Source organism: Populus alba, chromosome 5, assembly GCF_005239225.2.
Source record: "Populus alba chromosome 5, ASM523922v2, whole genome shotgun sequence".
Classification (NCBI taxonomy): Eukaryota; Viridiplantae; Streptophyta; class Magnoliopsida; order Malpighiales; family Salicaceae; genus Populus; species Populus alba.
In genome coordinates this window covers 18,328,380-18,349,957 of record NC_133288.1, presented here as the reverse complement: position 1 = coordinate 18,349,957, position 21,578 = coordinate 18,328,380, and the positions used below count along the sequence as shown (strand labels likewise).

General features: G+C 32.9%; 4 protein-coding genes and 1 pseudogene across 6 annotated transcripts; 3 read left to right on the top strand and 2 right to left on the bottom strand.

Annotated features, from left to right (window-relative positions):
• Positions 1–83: 83 nt before the first annotated feature.
• On the bottom strand, positions 84–6,136 carry LOC140955641 (uncharacterized; annotated as a pseudogene).
• A 931-nt stretch (positions 6,137–7,067) lies between these two features.
• On the top strand, positions 7,068–10,004 carry LOC118029278 (protein WHAT'S THIS FACTOR 1 homolog, chloroplastic). Of its 2 annotated transcripts, none has more exons than XM_035033127.2 (2): positions 7,068–8,465; positions 9,395–10,004. In XM_035033127.2, the coding sequence occupies exon 1, from the start codon at positions 7,158–7,160 to the stop codon at positions 8,454–8,456; it is 1,299 nt and encodes a 432-aa protein (XP_034889018.1). In that variant the 5' UTR covers positions 7,068–7,157; the 3' UTR covers positions 8,457–8,465; positions 9,395–10,004. The 2 variants fall into 2 exon arrangements, with proteins under 2 accessions (XP_034889018.1, XP_034889017.1); XM_035033126.2 differs by having other exon boundaries at positions 9,295–10,004.
• Positions 10,005–10,315: 311 nt separating this feature from the next.
• Positions 10,316–13,075, top strand: LOC118029280 (cytochrome b-c1 complex subunit 6-1, mitochondrial). The gene is made up of 5 exons (XM_035033131.2): positions 10,316–10,429; positions 10,639–10,683; positions 11,411–11,495; positions 12,585–12,674; positions 12,755–13,075. Coding segments are annotated over exons 2-5 (210 nt in total). The 5' UTR covers positions 10,316–10,429; positions 10,639–10,681; the 3' UTR covers positions 12,788–13,075.
• Positions 13,076–13,787: 712 nt separating this feature from the next.
• LOC118029279 (cytochrome b-c1 complex subunit 6-1, mitochondrial) lies at positions 13,788–15,815 on the top strand. 2 transcript variants are annotated; one of them, XM_035033130.2, is made up of 5 exons: positions 13,788–13,901; positions 14,077–14,116; positions 14,706–14,790; positions 15,363–15,452; positions 15,540–15,815. In XM_035033130.2, coding segments are annotated over exons 2-5 (210 nt in total). In that variant the 5' UTR covers positions 13,788–13,901; positions 14,077–14,114; the 3' UTR covers positions 15,573–15,815. The 2 variants fall into 2 exon arrangements, with proteins under 2 accessions (XP_034889021.1, XP_034889020.1); XM_035033129.2 differs by lacking the exons at positions 13,788–13,901; positions 14,077–14,116 and having other exon boundaries at positions 14,290–14,790.
• A 4,862-nt stretch (positions 15,816–20,677) lies between these two features.
• Positions 20,678–21,578, bottom strand: LOC118029277 (vacuolar iron transporter homolog 2). Its single transcript, XM_035033125.2, has one exon. It carries the CDS (start codon positions 21,479–21,481, stop codon positions 20,825–20,827), a length of 657 nt encoding a protein of 218 aa, XP_034889016.1. The 5' UTR covers positions 21,482–21,578; the 3' UTR covers positions 20,678–20,824.

Here is a 21,578-nt window from a genome sequence, read left to right as displayed (position 1 = left end):
AGCAATCAACATCCACCGTTGTTTTTCTGCCTTCTCCAGTGGCTGCAGTGTATCACCAGCAGCTCCACCGTGCACCACCATCCTCATGATAAACCAGCAACAGCAGCAAGCACCTCCCCCAGGCCAGGTAGCTTCTTCTTTTCTTGCTTATCCAGGCGAATCATGCATCTCTCAGCTCCGACCTCTATAGCAGAGTCGAAGTATAGCAAGTGACGAGCGAGAACAAAAGCATCACAGCTGTCCAGTAATCCATCCAAGCTGACCAATAGCCCAAGCCAAGGAGAGAAACTCCGGACCCTATAACAGCTGTTATGATGTGAGCACTTGCAGTCCACACAGTTCCTGTTTAGAGAAACAACAAAAGAAAGACTCATGATAAAATACACGACCATATGGCTAATATTTTTTCTTTTTCTATCAGAGTTGTCCAGAATATTAAATAAAGAAGAGTAAAGTTACCAGTTCGTTTGGGGCGGCCATCATCATCAAACCACTCGGAACCACTTCGTCGATTGGTGTCAATTGAGACGCTGAAAACCTGGTGAGGGAGTTGGTTCTTTGCGGATGTGTTTCTCACCCACTGCAGAATACATGAGTAATTAATTACCTGTTGCTTGCAATCTGCTTTGCCAAAGGAAATAGCCATTTCGTTAATTATTCTTTTTTGATAATTGTTAATTTTATCGCTGATAAGAGATATTGCTACCGACCTCTGGCTCTTCCTTGACTGGTAGAACTTCTTGATCTGCAATACCCAAATCACCAAATTAGAGAACTTTCAGAAATGTCTTCATTTCTTTTGAACTAATATAGGAAAAGCAAGATTTCAGTTGGCTTACGCTTCCTGGTACTAAAGTGATTTCAGAGTATGATAGATCCATAGGTGTTGAGGTCACATGGACTCCGAAAAATGTTCCTTTGTTGCGATAGGTCATTCTCACAGTGGAGTTCACAGAGATCATATCAGTTGCCACTCCTGTTGAATCAGAACCAGCTTGGATTCTAAATTGCTCAAATGTAACACTCTGCAAGAGAATAAACCAATTAAAGCCAACCAATTTCCTCAATTGTAATAATTTTTGTGAGAAGAAATTAAAATATAATATACCTTCATTGTGATCTCGGGTTGCTGATGCTTGCTTGCCCCCCAAAGAATCAAAGAAAAAAACGAGAACAGGATTAAGAATCCAAGAACAAAAGCTAGGAAATAGCATTTACGAGGGAGACCCTTTCGACGCTCTTCATCATCAAGAAGTCCTTCTTCGATAGCATCACACTCCTTCCACTGCTTTTGTCCCTTTAGACCCCCTGTAGACGCATCATTTGGTGAGATCTTGTGCGATCCAGGTTTCAACGACCCAGAAAACCGGCTTGAAGAGGATTCACGTGAGTGGCGGCCAACAGAGGAGTGAGAAATGAGGTGGGGATCCCATGGGGCTGAGTACAGGGGTGGAATGAAAAGATGTCGTCGTTTTCTCTCCATCGTGAGAGTCACGTGATGGGCTCTGAAGCAGTTTTCATCTATTTTTATACCATTAGATTTCTAAGGTTTTTGCCTTCCAGCACTGTCGCAACCTTTTGTTTTTGTTTTATCCGTTCCCCTCATAACCTTTTAGTGTTTTCCACATAGTTATTATTATATTATATCTATTACAGAAATTGAAAAGTGAAGATTGGTTCTGTAATATCTCGGTACAGAGGTTGAAAAGTGAAGATTGGTTCTGTAATATATCGGTGAAACAGTGTTTCACTGTGCACACAGTGCACAGTGAAACTCTTAACCTTTTTTTTAAAAAAAAAAATTTTTTCCTGTTTTTATTTTTTTTCCTGTTTTTTATGCCTTTATGGGTTTTTTTTTCTTTTTTCTTTGTGTTTTTTTTTTTTAATGAATTTTTCTTTTGTTTAATTTAGTTTGTTGATGTGAAAAAAAAAATTTATTTAATTATCAAACTTTTTATGACAAGAATCTTTGGTTCGACGGGTTAACCCATAAATTTTTTTTGTTTTTTTTCCTTTTTACTCAATTTTTTTTGTTTAGTTTAGTTTCTTAATTTTTTTTTTTTAACCTGTTGATTTTTTTTATTTAGTTACCAGACTTTCATGACGCGAATTCCAGGTTTGACGGGTTAACCTCATTTGATGAATTAACTCAGTTGATTCAGAATTTTTTTTTCTTCCTTTTTAATCAATTTTTTTTTTGTTTAGTTTAGTTTCTTAATTTTTTTTTCTATTTAGTTATCAAATTTTCATAACGCGAATTCCAGGTTCAGACTTTCCCCCACCCTCTTATGCATCAGTGAATGAAAGTGTTTTTTTTTTTCTTTTTTTTCACGCCTCACTATACTCATTATTAATATATTATTATATTATATTATATTATATTATATTATATTATTCCTAAGCATCAGTGAATGAAAGTGTTTTTTTTTTCACGCCTCACTTTACTCATTATTAATATATTATTATTATATTATATTATATTATTTAACTGTCTTATTTTTTTTCGTTTTTAATTTTTTTTTGTTTTTTTTAATGAATTTTTTTTTGTTTGATTTAGTTTGTTGGTATTAAATTTTTTCTATTTAATTATCAAACTTTCATAACATGTATCCTGGCTTGACGGGTTAACTTGGTTTGATGTGTTGACCCAGTTAACTTTAGGTAAACCCGTTAATTTTTTTCATTTATTTAGTTATCAAACTTTCATGATGCGAATTCTAGATTTGACGGGTTAATCCAGTTAATTCATTTTTTTTTCTTTTTTCTTCATTAGTTTTTTTTTTCTGTTAGTTTTTTTTTTCTTTTTTTTTCTTTTTAATCAATCTATTTAGTTATCACACTTATATGACTCGACCTTGCAGCCAGACCTACATCCAAGACTATTGGATCTGGTATTGCAGCCACCCCTACTTAAACTTGGGTCATGCAAGTTTAATTTTATTATTAATATTATAAATATTACTCTTAGGTCAGGCGTTGCAGCCAAACCATTAATTAAAAAAAACAAAGAAAAAAAATCAACTAAAAGAGAAAAACTAATAAAGAAAAAGAAAAAGAAATTAAATTAATTGGGTTAACCCTTTAAACCAGGTTATCCCGTAAAACCTGGGATTTGCGTCATGAAAGTTTGATAACTAAATAGAATTTAATTTTTTTTAATGAATTTTTTTGTTTGATTTAGTTTGTTAATGTTAAATTTTTTTATTTAGTTATCAGATTTTCATGATACGGATCTCGAGTTTGATGGGTTGACCTGATTTGACGAGTTATTTTTTTCATTTAGTTTAGTTTGTTAAAATTAATTTTCTTTCTATTTAATTATCAGACTTTCATACTTTCATGATACGTATCCTGAGCTTGACAGGTTAACTTGGTTTGATGGGTTAACCCAATTAATTCTGGGTAAACCCGTCATTTTTTTTCTATTTAGTTATCAAACTTTCATTACGCGAATCTCAGGTTTTACGGGATAACCTGGTTTAAAGGGTTAACCCAATTAATTCATTTTTTTTTCTTTTTCTTCATTAGTTTTTTCCTTTCTGTTGATTATTTTTCTTTATTTTTTTTTAATTAGTTTATTTAATTATCACACTTTTATAACACGACTTTATAGCCAGACCCACATCCAAAATTCTTGAGTCCGGTGTTGCAATTAGGCTCACTTAAACTTGGGTCATGCAAGTTTAATTTTATTATTAATATTATAAATATTATTTTTAGGTCAGGCGTTGCAGCCAAACCCAAGATTCTTGGGTATGGCCTTGCAAAAAAACCCAAGATTTTTTAAATTTTTGTTTTTTTTTTTATATTTTTATACAAAAAAAATAACCCGCGGCATAGCGCGGGTACCAAGGCTAGTAGAACTCTAAAACGCGTGGGGAAAGTACTGTAGCTTTCCCACGCCTCCTGTGCATAAATGAATGAAAGACTTTTTTTTTTTTTTTTTTTTTAAGCCTCACCTCACTTTACTCATTATATATTATTATATTATATTAATATATTATTATTATATTATATTATTCGACTTTTTTTTTTTACGCCTCACCTCACTTTACTCATTATATTATTATTATATTATATTAATATATTATTATTGTATTATATTATATTATTCCTAAGCATCAGTGAATGAAATTTTTTTTTTTTTTTTTACGCCTCACTTTACTCATTATTAATATATTATTATTATATTATTTAACTGTCTTATTTTTTTATTTTTTATTTTTTTAATGAATTTTTTTTATTTAGTTTGTTGTTATTAAATTTTTTCTATTTAATTATCAGACTTTCATAACATGTATCCTGGCTTGACGGGTTAACTTGGTTTGATGGGTTGACCCAATTAACTTTAGGTAAACCCGTTAATTTTTTTATTTATTTAGTTATCAAACTTTCGCGTGGGGAAAGTACTGTAGCTTTCCCACGCCTCCTGTGCATAAATGAATGAAAGACTTTTTTTTTTTTTTTTTTTTTTAAGCCTCACCTCACTTTACTCATTATATATTATTATATTATATTAATATATTATTATTATATTATATTATTCGACTTTTTTTTTTTTACGCCTCACCTCACTTTACTCATTATATTATTATTATATTATATTAATATATTATTATTGTATTATATTATATTATTCCTAAGCATCAGTGAATGAAATTTTTTTTTTTTTTTACGCCTCACTTTACTCATTATTAATATATTATTATTATATTATTTAACTGTCTTATTTTTTTATTTTTTATTTTTTTAATGAATTTTTTTTATTTAGTTTGTTGTTATTAAATTTTTTCTATTTAATTATCAGACTTTCATAACATGTATCCTGGCTTGACGGGTTAACTTGGTTTGATGGGTTGACCCAATTAACTTTAGGTAAACCCGTTAATTTTTTTTATTTATTTAGTTATCAAACTTTCATGATGCGAATTCCAGATTTGACGTGTTAATCCAGTTAATTTCATTTTTTTTCTTTTTCTTCATTAGTTTTTTTTTTTCTATTAGTTTTTTTTTTTCTTTTTAATCAATCTATTTAATTATCACACTTATATGACACGACCTTGCAGCCAGACCTACATCCAAGACTATTAGATCTGGTATTGCAGCCACCCTCACTTAAACTTGGATCATGCAAGTTTGATGTTATTATTAATATTATAAATATTATTTTTAGGTCAGGTGTTGCAGCCAAAGTCAAGAAAACTAGAACACTGGACCGAGGAATATTGGATGTGGGTCTGGCTATAAGGTCGTGTCATAAAAGTGTGATAATTAAATAGATTAATGAAAAAAAACAAAGAAAAAAAAATGAACTAAAAGAGAAAAACTAATGAAGAAAAAGAAAAAGAAATTAAATTAATTGGGTTAACCCTTTAAACCAGGTTATCCCGTAAAACCTGGGATTTGCGTCATGAAAGTTTGATAACTAAAATAGAATTTAATTTTTTTTTAATGAATTTTTTTGTTTGATTTAGTTTGTTAATGTTAAATTTTTTTATTTGGTTATCAGATTTTCATGATACAGATCTCGAGTTTGATGGGTTGACCTGATTTGACGAGTTATTTTTTTCATTTAGTTTAGTTTGTTAAAGTTAATTTTCTTTCTATTTAATTATCAGACTTTCATACTTTCATGATACGTGTCCTGAGCTTGACAGGTTAACTTGATTTGATGGGTTAACCCAATTAATTCTGGATAAACCCGTTATTTTTTTTTTTATTTAGTTATCAAACTTTCATTACACGAATCACAGGTTTTACGGGATAACCTGGTTTAAAAGGTTAACCCAATTAATTCATTTTTTTTTCTTTTTCTTCATTAGTTTTTTCCTTTCTGTTGATTTTTTTTCTTTGTTTTTTTTTAATTAATTTATTTAATTATCACACTTTTATAACACGACCTTATAGCCAGACCCACATCCAAAATTCTTGAGTCCGGTGTTGCAATTAGGCTCACTTAAACTTGGGTCATGTAAGTTTAATTTTATTATTAATATTCTAAATATTACTTTTAGGTCAGGCGTTGCAGCCAAACCCAAGATTCTTGGGTATGGCCTTGCAAAAAAATCCAAGATTTTTTAAAATTTTTGTTGTTTTTTTTTTTATATTTTTATATAAAAAAAATGACCTGCGGCATAGCGCGGGTACCAAGGCTAGTACAATATATATGTAGTAATATCTGTCTATGCCTATGACTATTTATATAAAATAAATAATGAGATAATTACATCAACCCGCCTGGTTGATTTTTCACTCTCTTTTCGTGGATTGGAAAATCACATTTTCCCTCTTCATCTTCCTGTTTTGGCAGAGAAAAATAGTGAAAAAAAAAATTCTTATTATTTATAAGTTTGTTTATATTCAATTTAATCATTAAAGTGCCCTCTTGACTCATAATAACAAAAATATCACAATTTGACACTTGAGGTCTTGGCCCAGTGGTTGAAGGGACTTGTTTTCTTTCTCTGCATTCTGGGTTCAAACCTTACCGTGCACGCCTGTCACTCCCGTGGTGCCTTACATGCTCACTGAGTTTGCAGGATGTTCAGTGAACCGTGGGATTAGTCGTGATGCGCGCAACCTGACCCGAACACTCACGTAAGTAAAAAAATATAAATATCACAATTTGACCATTCATTATTATTTTGGAAACTAGTCATTGCCACAATGTCTGAATATTTATAAAAAATACACTAAATTAATGTTTATAACTAATAGAACAACAATTCACCACCATTTCAACCCAACGAAAAAAAACATCAAATTGAAGAACATATTTCTCTAGAGTTTAATTTTTATTAATTTTTATGTACAAGAGAGAAAGAAATGTCGCTTGAAGAGATAGAAATCAATTTGTCGTTTCTACTCATTTTATATGTAATATATACGAGGATATTATGATCAAATCGTTAAATTTGAAAATTTTTATTAACCCAGGATGCAATGTTAATTTTTCAAACTATAACCAATAATTACAATTTGTACTAAACTACAAAATATTAATTATTAAATGTAATTTTCCCAAACTAGAATAATCCAGGAAAGTGAAGAATTAAGAAAGCATCAACAATCATAAAAAGTTGCACAAATAAAAACAAAGGTAAACCAAACCAAGACTCGACTCGACATCAAAAGGGAGGCAGGCAGAGTGAAGTCTGATGCCAGGGAAGGGAAGTGGTTTAATCAACGCCATGTTTGTCAACAACCTAAACCGCTGCAGACACAAACACAACTCTCCATCATCATCACCATCATCAATCTTTTATTTTCTCCACCGAAACTTCTCACTCTGGTCCATGAAAAAAGACCCGGATCTGGAGTCTGCTCTCTCGCGAAACCGTAGATGGATAGTAAATAATCAAATAAAAAACATTATCCTTAGATACCCCAACCAGGATGCACCGGTCAAGTTTCTTCAAAAAAAGTTCAAGACTTTAGACCTTCAAGGTAAAGCTCTGAACTGGCTTAAAAAATACCCTTGTTGTTTCGATGTTTATCTACAAAACGATGAGTATCATTGTAAATTATCAAAGAGAATGTTGTTCTTAGTGGAGGAGGATGAGTCTGTTAAAGAAATGCAAGAACCTGTCTTTGTTGAGAGATTAAGTAAGTTGTTGATGTTGAGTGTGAATCATAGGCTTAATGTTGTTAAACTTAACGAGTTAAAGAGAAATCTTGGATTCCCTGATGATTATTTGATTAGGATTTTGCCTAAATACCCTGATACGTTTAGGTTTGTTAATCATAGTGGGAGAAGGAGTTCAATGGAGATTGAACTTTTATCTTGGAACCCAGATTTGGCAATTTCTGCTGTTGAAGTTTCGGCTAGAAAACAGGGTTCTTCTAAGCCTTGTTTTAGTTGTTCTTTGCCATCAACTTGGGTTAAATCATGGGAAAGGTTTAATGAATTCAATGCTACTCCCTATATTTCTCCTTATGTGGATTCAAGAGGTTTATTGGAAGGTTCAAAGGAGATGGAGAAAAGAATAGTGGGTTTAGTGCACGAGTTGCTGTCATTGACATTATGGAAGAAGATGTCAATTGTGAAACTGGGTCATTTTAAACGAGAGTTTAATTTACCTGAGAAACTAAATATTCTGCTTCTCAAGCATCCAGGCATATTTTATGTGTCGAATAAGTATCAGATTTATACTGTTCTTCTTAGAGAAGGGTATAATGGCTCAGAATTGATTGATAAGGATCCGCTTGTTGTTGTGAAGGATAAATTTGGAGAGTTGATGCAGGAAGGGCTCCATGAATATAACCGGAGGCGCTATGAAGTGAATCTAGAAAAGCAGAGGAAGAAAGGCATTGTTTCTGTAAGAAAAGAGAAAAGGAAGGAAGGAAGCACAGAAATGTCTGAACAAGATGATAGTGGTGATAAGCTGGGTGCTTTGTTCGACCCTGAAGAAAGGAAACGGTTTTATAAAGTTCTTTTTGATGATGATGCCCCATGAGATTGTAAGGTATTTATGTTTTTATTCTTCTTTTCACTTCACTTCTGAAGAGATTGCTCCAAGTTGTATTGTTTCTTCATTTAGTGTTTTACTTGCATCCTTTCTGATGCATATTCTTAGTTCCTGGCTAGAAATTATATCCACAACAACACTTGTTGAGTGCTTTACATTTGTGGAGTACAAGAAATGAGTTTAGGATGATTGCATTATGCACTTTGGAACTGAAGTTGGGAGTAGATTTTGATATATCTCTAGGTGATTGTTTGGTAGTGTAGTGGACCAAGTCCTCTTTGAGATTTACACGTGAATTGCCCGCACAGTGGTTTGCGCCTAGAGATTGGTACCCAGGTTTGAAGTTTTTGACTTTGTGAAGCGTTGTCCATGCACTGTTTGAAGAATGGAATGGTTACCAAATTTTCTTTATGAACCTTGATATTGGCTGCGAGAAAACGAAGTTCCATCTCAACCATTGCTTTTGTTTGTTTCTTAGTTCTTGATGTAGCTAATGGTTCTACTAGTGGTGTTATTTACTTTATAGTTCTATTGAGAGTATCATATCAAGATTGTCATCCTACAATCTTCAGCACCTGTTAAATACGCTGAAAAGGCTCCTTTTGAAATCCATGAACAGCTCACTGATTTCCAATTTCTAGTTGGCTGCCAGTGGATTGGGCCTCTTACTGACAAATAAGAGTCTATACAGGGAGATAAGCCACTCGGACAAAATTTTTCGATTGGATGGCCAAAAAGCTTGTAGTGCATGAATTTTAAACATAACTTCTCATGTGCTCAAAGTCATTTAAAATATCGCAGCTTATATGAATACCATGTCCTGCAGAGCAGACAATTCAGTGGCCTTGGCTGCTCCAACAAGACTGGTAAAATCCCTTTTTGAGACTGCTGGAGGACGAAAGCATAACAATCCCTTGTGCTTGTAGGTTGATGCAAGGGATTATTGAGCAGGATCTAAAGCAATTGAAAGAGTGTGCAAATCCCTCCTAGGGAGTGAGACAGGAGGAAGCTGTGTATGAATGCAAGGCCCAATGACACCAAAAGCAACCCAAGCCAGAGTTTTGGGTGATTGGTTGCATCCCTGACCAAAAAGTCCTAGGTGGAGTTGCTTTGGAGTCGGATCTTCTCCCTTGTTTCCAGTGTAGGATTGGGGCATGAATAAGAGTAGCAGGAGAGCATGTTTTTTATCAATCTGTGCATCTGAGGCAAACGTGTGCACTAGCTTCATCCCTAGGTGTGGACTTGCCTTCGACATGCGGACAAAAACACTAAAATCCTTGTCATTTGTACGGATCTAATCTAGCCCTGCCTTACCATTGTCATCAGAATCACCCACCAGTATCACAATCTTGTGCCAACAACAAGGACTGCACCTGGGTTTTAGTTTCTATAAGTAGTGCATTAAGCAGAGTTGCTAGTATAGTATGACTTGGTTCAATGCTTGCTACTTTTTATTCTCTCTTGTTTCGTTTTGTTTATGGCCCTTGGCGTGCCAATGGCACATTTCAGAAATGGAGATGGAGCAAGCATTCCAAAGGGGTTGTGCTCTCTACTTTGGTTAACACAGTTTTTCACATACACGAAAAGAAAAAGAAAAAAGAAGAGCAAGAACAGAATAGATAGTAAGAAAACTGAGAGCGAGCTATTACATTTGTGGACCCCTCAGAAATTCATTAATCATGAAAAAAATACCAAGTTATTTTATGAACTATTCAAATAAATAAATAAGAAACCTGATAATTCCCAAAATAAATAAATAAATAATCAAAGGAATTACTGTGAACTGAAGTGGGTCAAATCAGGCTCGTTAATGTAGAAGGTTTATAGTCCAACCAAGACAGGCCCATTAGGCCTCTAAGGCTCAGGTCATAGATCTCTCTAGAAAAGTAAATCCCAGAGAACCAGCAGTCGCTTTGCCTGCGTCAATCACCCGGTTTTCGTGTCACCAACTCCCAACCAAGGTGAGATTCCGTTCATTTACTTCTCTTTATCTGCTATTTCATCTCCCATCGTCGATCCTTTATTTTCACAACTCTTGCTAACCTCACTGTTAATTTCCTATATATATTCTTTTTAATTCGCAAATCACCTTCTCCAATATTTTAGGTCTTCTTCCTTTGTTCTTTGGATGTCGTTAGTGATTAAATTAACTGGTTTCAAATAATTGCAGAGAAGTCGTCAATTTGTCTCACCGTGCTTTTTAGTTCTAATATATGTGAGTACTTCGTCCTTCTTAATTTACTGCCACTCAAATGTGCTTATAGCAAGCCTTACTGATTTATTTATTGAATCTTATTTTTAGTCTGCCATGGTGTGTGATTGTATATTGGTGAAATAATCCATGGAAATGAAAGGTAGGTTTTTGGATTTTACGATGGAGTAAAAAGTTATTGTGTTGTGGACTAGAACACGCAGATCAATAGTGAATTATACCAATTTAAAGGGTATATTTGTGATAAACTGGGGCTTTAGTCAAAATTGTTGTTGTTGTTATTATTATTATTGTTATTATTATTATTATTGTTATTATTTATGTGGGGAGGCGAGGTTGAAAAAGGAAGGTTCGTATCCCTGCTGTTTAAAGTAAATGAAATAAATATAGGTACATGTCTGTCCTGCTTTTCTATTTTGTAAATACATTAGAAAGCACACATAAGAATGTCTCACCTTTTCTGGTTTAGGTACTTTGTCTTAGGGCCATGAACCAAGATCATGGTGCTGTCTTCCTTACCAGTGGAATGTATGACAACATCGTGTAGCACCATTTGGAACAATTATGCTTATAACCATTAAAAACTACCGGTTTAGATATTTTGTATTGTAGATATCAACTGTTGGTTTAGTTTGAAGCAGGAACTTTCTTTTCCTGTTTGTTAAACTACATTGCACTTGTATTTGGAGAGATGTTTTACATGCATTTGCTCTGTTTCAATTAAATTTAGGGCGGACGAGGAACCAGTAGATCCAAAGAAGTATCTTGAGGAAGCTTGCAAGCCTAAGTGTGTGAGGCCATTGCTTGAATATCAGGTAAAGCGTTTTCAGATTTCGACTTGTTTATAGAATGCATGAGTGAAAATCTTGGATTGCATACGTGTAGTTCTTTTGTTTGTCATTAAGGTTTTTCCTGTATCTTGATATTGAATGAATGGGATGTTTGTTCAATAAAAAAGAAAAGAAAGAAAAAAATGGGTTCCATGGAAGTTACAGACTTGTATTACTATACGATCCTTTTTCCTGTCTTCCCTGGGCTCAATAAGGAAATAGTTGTCGTATGTGTATTTTCTTAAATGTGCACTAACATATTCCTCTATTTTAGAAAGCAATTAGTGAAGATCTTGATCATGGATTGTCTAAATAATGTCTTTCATAAGATTTCTAAATTGAGGACAAGTATTTGCATTGCACATTGAATATGTCAGCTTTAAAACCATCCAGGTTCGGTGAGGCTGAGTACCAAATGCTTTTTTTTTCTTAAAGCTTTGGAGGTTTTATTAATGTGTTAATTTATGAAAGTAAATGAAACAAAGAGCCAAATCTAGAGAATTCATCTGAAGCTTAGCTGAGTTTACCAGCAATCACCAAAGCACTAAAACTACATTGGGTTTGTTGCAGTGATCTTCTTCCTTGTATTCATTTGTTTATTTTCTGTCTGCTATCTGGAGAAAATGAATTCATAGTCTAATAAATCCTTGGCTTCAGAAGTGAAAGGCAAATAAACACACCAGTTTCACTAGTTAAGATCTTTTATTCAACTTGTAAACATTCTTTCACTGTGCATACCCTAAACCTTTAAATCTACTTGTTCACTCCCTGCACCATTAACCTTGTGGGAAACTGTTGCCCTTCCTGACACTAAAAAGCACTGATTTTACTTCATCTTCAATCTTTTGCTGCTTGATAAGAGAAGATTGTTCTTGATAATTTGTTAGTGAAGTGTGGACATGCTCTCTGTTGGTGCCAGCATTTCTGGCTCAACAAATTTTTGAAATCATTTCTTTGGTAGTTATAGGTAAAAGAAATCATTTCTTTTATTGGTTTCTACTGAATGGATATGTCTTCAGCTCAAGGATATGATTTTGTGGCTGAGAGCTTATAACTCTGTGGTACTTGTTACAGGCATGTGTTAAGAGAATTCAAGGCGATGAGAGTGGCCACAAACATTGTACGGGGCAGTACTTTGATTACTGGTCCTGTGTTGATAAATGTGTAAGTTCTCTTTCACCTTTTCAAAGTTCCTCTAGATTTTGGTTTGGGTCATCAACTGAATTTGGCATTTTCAAATGCAGGTTGCACCAAAGCTGTTTTCGAAACTGAAGTAGTAGGGATGTGTCAGGGCACCTCCGTTTCCTACCGAATCTTTCTAAATGTCAGATCTTGTGCTTATTTCGCTCATTTGGGGCAACCTCCTTTCATTTTGATGAGCAAACATTTTTTGAATTAGAATAATGGAACGTGTCTTGGATTTATTGCATTGCAACTTGCAAGAAGTTGAAGGTGATATCATGTGAGGTCGTGTTGAAAATTTTAAAGATGGAGACTATATATTGCATAAAGCATAACCATATGCTTATACCTTTCTATTTTATGAGAGACGATGCTTTCCATGATGCTTGTTTGTATGCTGCAGTGTTGATTGATATTTGCATGTCCAGTTCATTTCCTAGTTTTTGTACATAGATTAAAAGAACCATATGACAAATCTGCTATGTGTTCTGTCATCCGATATGATAAATATAGTTAAGGTTTCACTTCATAGCAGATCCTGTCTAAATTGGTTAACTGATCGGACGGAATTCCTTGCTTTTCCTTCATGGCAATCTCAGCATTCCACAGTCGTGCAGGATCCCTGCTCATGTGAGGTTGTTTTTGCCTATAGTTAGCTTTGACTATTGATGGTCTAAGAATCGCCTTTACTGGGGAACAATTCCTTTTTTAATAGAAAATGCTAATGAAATTGGAATCGGAAATGAAATTGAACGAAATAGAAAACGCGAAGGACCCAACAGCCACGACTGCTGAAACCATAGAATTCAGTTTGATTGAAATTCGGCATCACGGTGCAAAATCGTAATTTTAAAAAAATAATAGATTTATTTTTAAATAAAAATTGTCTTCAACCGCAGTTATTATAACAATTCCAAATAATTCTAGGCAGCTAAACCGTGAACCCTCCACCACCTCAACAAGTTTGCAAATCAGTCCCCAGTCCGTCCTAACCCTCTAAATTTTCCCGATGAGAAATACTCGGACAACGTCGTCTGTAAAAAGGCCCATTCATGGCCCAATATAACGGGCCCAGTCCAGGCCAGAAATCTCCTGCAGTAACTAGCAAACTGAGATCAGGAGAGGCATTATTTTAAAAATCGAACAACGAACAATCACGCCGCCGATCTCTGTTATCTATCTCTCCCCCCCACTAACACTAACCAAGAGGTACGCTTCGTTAGCTCTCATTCATTCATTCAAATCTCTTTTGTGTTTCATTCAATTTCTTTCTCCGATTCTGATTTACAATAAATAAATAAATCAGCATTTCTAAAATTCTAAGGTCTGGCTATTAATCTCCGTATCTACAATAAATAAATAAATCATTTGCCGTCTTTTACAGAGGGAACACCGCGAATTGTCATATCTTAGTTCTAATACATGTAAGTATTTGGCTCCACTTTTCGTGCCTTTAAGTTACTGCTAAGCGTGTTATAATTTTAATGTGCTTTTACCTCACCTGTTGTGTTTTTGCACATTTCTGAAATTGAACCACCGTGGAGACAGCCGTTCAGTGCCGGTGTCTTGATCTCAGGTTTAAGGTTGTTTATATGGATAAATGCTGTAGGGAAACAAATTGCTGTCATCCTTTGTATGGTGCCGGATATAGTTTAACTGCCATAAACTGGGATTTTTTGGACCTATAAAAATTCTTTTTTTTATTTTATTAACAAACTATTAAAGGTTGGTTCATGCATTTAAGTATTTTCACTCTGGTTTAAATGTATAGTTTTGAAGATATAATTTCATTGGTTTTGAACCAAGAATTTCATCTGTAATTGGATGTTGCGTGGGCCAAAATTATGTTCTCATACACAATGACACGGATGCTAAATTCACGAACATGCTTTTACCTGTGCTGCCAGAGTCAATAATGAGCTTTATCTACTCGCATGGCTCTTTGTGTTGCATTTCAAAGTTTTCTCATGTCTTACCCTTTGCATGCGCTTGTTCTCATTTATTTATATTGAGGGCGGACGAAGAACTCGTTGATCAAAAGAAGTATCTTGAGGACTCTTGCAAGCCTAAGTGTGTGAAGCCTCTACTTGAATATGAGGTGAAGCACTTTCACATTTTATCTTATTTCCTTTTGCCTGCCTTCTCTCTCTCTTGCTCCTTTGTCTTCATATCTAATGTATATGATGCTTGGTCCTGTGTCTTCTGGCTACCAGCATGATATCCAATACTCTCCAAGGCTCTTAGATGTTATACTTCCTGGAACTTCCCTAATGCAACTGTTTTATGCATTCCACAATTACTGAAAACTATCTCAGGAACTAATAGAAATGACGCCACTGATTGTTTTGTATGTCAGTTCACTAATTCTGGGTCATGATTTGTAGCTACATACATGCATACATATAAGAACTTTGGGCCATGAAACTAACTGCTTTAACTAATGTTCAAGCTTATGCTGCTTGACAAGAGAGATAGTTTTTTTTTTTTTTTTGGTGGTAATGGTCATGTGGATACGCTGTACAGCGAACCCTGTGGGTGCTAGCTTGTTTCTGGCAGTATATAATCAAGATTCAATGGTCACTACTGTATTGACATGCTATTGGTTGGATGTTTTTCAGCTTGAGTATATGTTTTGCCACCTCAAGTATGATTATGTTCCACTTATTACAGGCATGTGTTAAAAGAGTTGAAGGAGATGACACCAGCCAGAAACATTGCACAGGGCAGTACTTTGACTACTGGTTCTGTATTGATAAATGCGTAAGTTTTTCTTTTCATTTCCTAATGCTTTCTTGGAGTATTATTGGTCTGGTTCATATGCAGAATTCAACATTTTGGAATATGCAGGTTGCACCAAAGCTACTCTCTAAACTGAAGTGATATGGAATGCTCTCAGGACACCACTTTCATTTCCTATCCGTATGTTTTACTTTGCTACCCTACTTGACATTTCTCAGATGTTATTTGGCTGAATCGTGCCAACCCTTCCTCATTTTGATGAGGAAAACCTTTTGAATTGGAATAACAGAGGGTGTTTTTAGATGGACTTGGGAGACTGCATAAAAATGTTAATAAAAGGAGTGATTCTGCCCTGCTGTAGCTACGGGCAATCATGTTTGGAACTATGATGTTTTATTCTTGTCAGCTAGGGTTTAGGGTTTCAAAGCAGCAATTCTTGCTTCATTGATGTTTGCCCTCATATTATTTGCACTTGAAAGTACCTTTCAACAAATTCCAAAAGCCAGTTATTATTATTATTTTTTTGGGATAAATCAATATTTCATTAGAGAAAAAAAAGGAACTAAGTAGGAGATACTGTTTAATGGATTAATTTATCTTCTAGCCTGCGCTCCTACGGCAATTAGTTCATAGGCCTCTGGGGAAATTAAATAATATATTATAATTTTTATATTTGAATAAAATATTATATTATAAAATTTAATTTAATTTTATTATTTAAATACTTGTGACAATGAATTGAATTAGCAATTGGCTATTTTATTCTTAAATTATTTTTTTTTGCTTGAAAAAAAAACATTTAAGTGGACAAGCCCCTATTGTTTTCTTTGGTTTTTTTCCCCTTCATTTCTTTCCTTGTCCATAACATAATGGGGTCCTTTACCTCTATATTGTACTTCTTCCTTAGCCAACATATGGCGGCAGAAAAGTAAAAAGGTATGGATTTTATAACTGTAAAAGATGAACGAATTGTCAACAATATGTTTTATTTTATTTTATTCCTCAGTTCTTAGTTGGAGAGATGAAAGAGAAACTCGCTAAAAAATCTCTTAAGAAGGTAGATCTAACCTTAAGATTTTTTGGGTTTTGAGTTGATTTTTTATTTATGAACCAATTTTTAGGTTGTTTGAAGGCATTAAAAGGTTTATGTGGATTTCTAAGTTGTTTTGTAGTTTTTTTGGGTTGAAAAATAAAATTTTAGGTTTAAAAAACCTCAATCCTAATTTTCAACAACCCTTAAGTTGCTGAAAATTAAAGATATAGATGACATGTCATTTGTGTTTCTACGAGGAAAAAAATTGTTTAGTGAGATGCCAAGCCAAAAAAAAAAAATAATAAATGGGCATGCAAGCTATTCCTTGCTTTGGGTCCATGAATTGGTCCATCAGGCCTAGATTCTTTGACTCTTTTTTCTTCAAGAGCTTATCTTTATTTTTTTTAACTTCAATTAAATTAAATTAAATTATTTATTTTTTTAAAATATCATACATTAACATTTTCTTTTATTATGGTGGGATAGTTTTTCTTTCTTAATTTTTTTTTTTAAATGAGTAGTTTTTTCTATGAAGTTATGTCAATTTTATTATCGAAGTTGCAAATTCAACGAGTTCACCTCATATAATTCAAGTTTTTTTGTTGTTTTTTTTGGTTTAAATAGTATTTTTTTCAATTTTGTACTTTGATAATGGATTGGTTAGGAACCGGCCTTGACATATATATTTTTTATTTTATTTTTCTTTGGGAGAGTCCTGTTTTCATGTCTTGGGTTTTGCGGGTTTGACCATTTTTTCTAAGTTTACTCTGATTGTTTTTTTTTTTGGGGGTTTCTTTTTTAAATTAATTTTTTTTATCTTTTAATACTTGATTGACTGAAATTGAGCTTTTTATTTTTTTCAATTTGTGTTATTTGGTGTTATTATAATCTTATAACTCGAATTACAAATTTATTTGGGTCAATCCCAAATGTCACCATCTTAATTATTTTTTTTTAAATATGTCATTCTTGATATTTCAAAATGTGTCATCGAGTATATATGGGATTTTAAACTTCCTAACATCTTTATATTTTCTTAACCATTAAAAAAAAGAACTTGACTCACGGTGTAACTCGGGTCAAAGATCTAGTTAAAGAACTCTAAAACGCGTGGGAAATTCACTGTAGCAGCTTTGGTTTTTTTTTTTTCACCGTAACAGTTTTTTTTTTGTTTTTTTTTTTTACCCAAAATTGACTTCTTTGTCTTTGTTTTTTTTCTTTTTTTTATTTTTTTTTCAAAATTATCTTTACTAATTTTTTTAAATATTAAGCTGGTTAAAAATTTAACTATGTAGTTTTTTTCTTTAAAACATTATGGATTGCTATAATATTCTCATACATTGTTTTTTTTTTCTTTTTATGATTTATTTATTCTTTTTTTTTTCAAAATGATCTTTGTAGATTTTATTTTTTTATATATATTAAGTTGGTTGAGAATTTAGCTTTGTAGTTTTTTTTTTTAAATAATATGGAATGCTACAGTGTTTCCCCTACATAGTTTTTGTTTTACTACAATGTTTACGCATATATTTTTTTAAAAAATTATATTTATCGAATTTAGTTTTTCAATATTGAGCTAAATGATAATCTAACTTTAGCTTTCCTCATATGTTTTTTTTTTTTTTTTTCAAAATTGTTAATTTTTACATTTTTTTTTCAGAATTTTTTTTGTTGATTTTACTTTTTTACTATTGAACTGGTTAAAATTTTAGTTTTTTTGTTTATTTTTTTTAAACACTGTAGCTTTCCCCACGTGTTTTTTTTTTCGCTTTTGTTTTCTTTTTTTTACATGTTTTTTTTATATTTATTTTAACCAAAATTGACTTTTAAAAAAAAATTATCTTTGTCGTTTTTTTTTATATTGATGTGATTGAAAACTTAGCTTTGTAGCTTTTTTTTTAAAAAAAAAACACTATGGATTACTACAATATTAACTTTTTTTTTTCTTTTTAATTTTTTTTAATGAATTGTTTTTGTTTGATTTAGTTTGTTAATGTTAAATTTTTTTTATTTAGCTATCAGATTTTCATAATACGGATCTCGGGTTTGATGGGTTGACCTGATTTGACGAGTTATTTTTTTCATTTAGTTTAGTTTGTTAAAGTTAATTTTCTTTTTATTTAATTATCAGACTTTCATACTTTCATGATACGTATCCTGGGCTTGACAGGTTAACTTGATTTGATAGGTTAACCCAGTTAATTCTCGGTAAGCCCGTCATTTTTTTTTCTATTTAGTTATCAAACTTTCATTACGCGAATCTCAGGTTTTACGGGATAAGCTAGTTTAAAGGGTTAACCCAATTAATTCATTTTTTTCCTTTTCTTCATTAGTTTTTTCCTTTCTATTGGTTTTTTTATTTTATTTTTTTAATTAGTCTATTTAATTATCATACTTTTATGACACGACCTTATAGCCAGACCCACATCCAATATTCTTGAGTCTGGTGTTGCAATCAAGCTCACTTAAACTTGGATCATGCAAGTTTAATTTTATTATTAATATTATAAATATTACTTTTAGGCATGACCGTGCAAAAAAAATCCAAGATTTTTAAATTTTTTTTTAAAAAATATTTTTATATATAAAAAAAAAACTCGCGATATCATGCTGGTAACCAGGCTAGTACACCCTAGATGGTGTATTGTGGAGTGCGACTGTCCTTGTAGAGATCCATGTCAGAGCCGACTTAAACTAAATGTTACTTGGACAATGACTCATGACCTCCGCCTAATAAAATGCATCAAGAATAAGTTAGATATATTTATCAATTATACTTTATAAAATAAAAAATGTCCCCATTTAATAAAAGACTCCAAGTACAAAATAAAAATTATTCAAAGCCACACTTGTATACTTATATAAAAATAAAAATAAAATATTTCTTAAATATTTTTAAAAAAATTCATTAAAATAATTATTTTTAAGATTTTCATTCACTTACGCCGGTCGTGATCCTTGTTAACATGCAGAAAAAACATGCATGGAGTTATTTTCCTACCTTCTTCGTGAATAGGAGGAACAAGAGTATTTAATTTGAAAGGTCAAATCCTATAGCATTAATAAATAAATAAATATTATTTATATAAAAATTAATGAGAAATAAATATATTTGACACAAATATTAATATAAAACAAATATCTTTTATACTTGTATTAATGCAATAAAAATATATTAGACCATGTGAGATTTTCATACATACAAGGATGTAGATTGAATAAGATTCAAGATAAAAAACTTGGTTTAAATAAAAATTTCAATCGAATAAATGTCGGGTCTAGACCACCAGACAAGAATGAGGAGGTGCTAGGACACGCACCGAGACTAAGCACAAGGCCTAGGGCCTAAGAGGCGTCTAGCTCTTATTTAGGCTTAGGCATCATACTTGAGTGGTTGAGCCCATAGGTGTCAGGTATGTTATTAAGACCCAAGAGCACTTGATGCATGCCTAAGTCTAAGGATATCAGGCCGCGAGCCCATAACCTTTGTAAACACTTGTTTTCAAAAACCCTCTAGACACACGGGTTGTCATTAGACTAACAAAAAGTTCTTAAAAAATACTTATAAATTCTAGTCTAATAATTTTTAAATATATAAAAAAACACATAAAAAGAAAGAAAAATAACCTCAACCTAAAGTTTATGAGTTCAAATTGGTTTTTACCACTTGGATTGTATTTTTATTGAATCAGACCTTTCATATAACCAGGAAATAAAAACAATTCTATTTTGATTACTTTTAGAAAATGAAAATAAATTTCATGTCACCCCCACAAGCTGATTTAGTCTTTTCAATATAATAAACAATCCAGAAAGGTTCAAGTATATATTGTATATTGGGTTTAATCCAATTATCAACTGATTAGCTGGTCACACCTCTTTATTTTGTGGTTGCTGTAATATTTAACATTTTAACTAGATATTTAGTCGAACCCGCCATGCACAGAGCTAGATACTAGGTTTATGAAGCTAACCCACCTTGGCTTCTAATTAATCTTGATGCAAATTGTTTTTTTTTTTTAATTTTAGATCATTTTAATACATTGATATTAAATTTATATATATATATATATATATTATTTTTAATATAAAAAATATTTTTAAAACATAATCATAACCATATTCTTAAATTAGAACTGGTATGGTTGCAACAAACCCACCTTTACTTCCCATGTGTCACAACGTTTAGATAAAAAAAGAAAGAAAGGAAGACTATAGTCCATTGCTATTAATATTTTTATTTTCTTAATAGGTTTCGAGTTCGCACCTATCTATTTAAAAAAAAACAAAAATGACAAACAACATAAGAAAATTACTTTAACAAAAAGAAATTAATAAAAACGACAAGGGGAGTGCAAATTCACAGTCCACTTGATCCAATCAGCTTGGTTAGACCAAAGGTGATGGCCATAGCCAGCCATCCTCCTACCAAAACCCTAAGTGATGACCTAACAGCCGGTGCTTTGCCCAGCACAGCCCCTAACCACCCGAAGATCATCAAAGCCAAGGTTACTGCGGCGACCACAACTCCTAGCCTCACCTTGTACTCCCTTATGAAGGAGGCAGCTAGCAATGGCACCAATGCACCAACTGAAAAGGCAAGAGCTGAAGCTGCAGCTGCCAGCAATGGGTTTGGCAAACTCTCATTCTCTCCCTCTTCTTTTTCTTCCGTGTCTTTTCTTTGTCTGTCTCTTTTCATTTGGGCCAACTCAATATCTAGTTGTGAGTGGACAGACACAAACTCACCTATTGCCATGCTACAAGCCCCAGCCACCAAACCGGCAAACCCAGTCAGTATCATGGCCTTAAGGTCTTGTTTCACGGCCCCCACCCCCATCATCAATGATGCGGTGGAGACCAAACCATCATTGGCTCCGAGCACTGCAGCTCGTAGCCATTGTGCTCGTTTGGAGTAGTCAAAGTCTTCGGTTTCAATCTCTAAAGCTGATTGTTGCTCAACATCACTAACGGGGAGAGCAAATTTGGCATCATTGAGGGATGTTTGGTTGCTAGCCATGGAAGAAAAGTAGATTGAAAATGATGAAGATTTTATTAGAATTATCAGATAGAGGAAAGAGGAGAAGGTTGGAGAAGTACTGTGGAGGACACACGCC

Bases quoted from the DNA above. Each gene is read 5' to 3' on its own strand.
- LOC118029278 (XM_035033127.2), top strand. From the start codon at position 7,158: ATGCCAGGGAAGGGAAGTGGTTTAATCAACGCCATGTTTGTCAACAAC.
- LOC118029280 (XM_035033131.2), top strand. The intron at 11,496-12,584 runs GTAAAGCGTTTT...TACTTGTTACAG, and splicing joins GGCCATTGCTTGAATATCAG to GCATGTGTTAAGAGAATTCA. The intron at 12,675-12,754 runs GTAAGTTCTCTT...TTTCAAATGCAG, and splicing joins GGTCCTGTGTTGATAAATGT to GTTGCACCAAAGCTGTTTTC.
- LOC118029279 (XM_035033129.2), top strand. From the start codon at position 14,578: ATGCTTTTACCTGTGCTGCCAGAGTCAATAATGAGCTTTATCTACTCG. The intron at 14,791-15,362 runs GTGAAGCACTTT...CACTTATTACAG, and splicing joins AGCCTCTACTTGAATATGAG to GCATGTGTTAAAAGAGTTGA. The intron at 15,453-15,539 runs GTAAGTTTTTCT...TGGAATATGCAG, and splicing joins GGTTCTGTATTGATAAATGC to GTTGCACCAAAGCTACTCTC.
- LOC118029277 (XM_035033125.2), bottom strand. From the start codon at position 21,481: ATGGCTAGCAACCAAACATCCCTCAATGATGCCAAATTTGCTCTCCCC.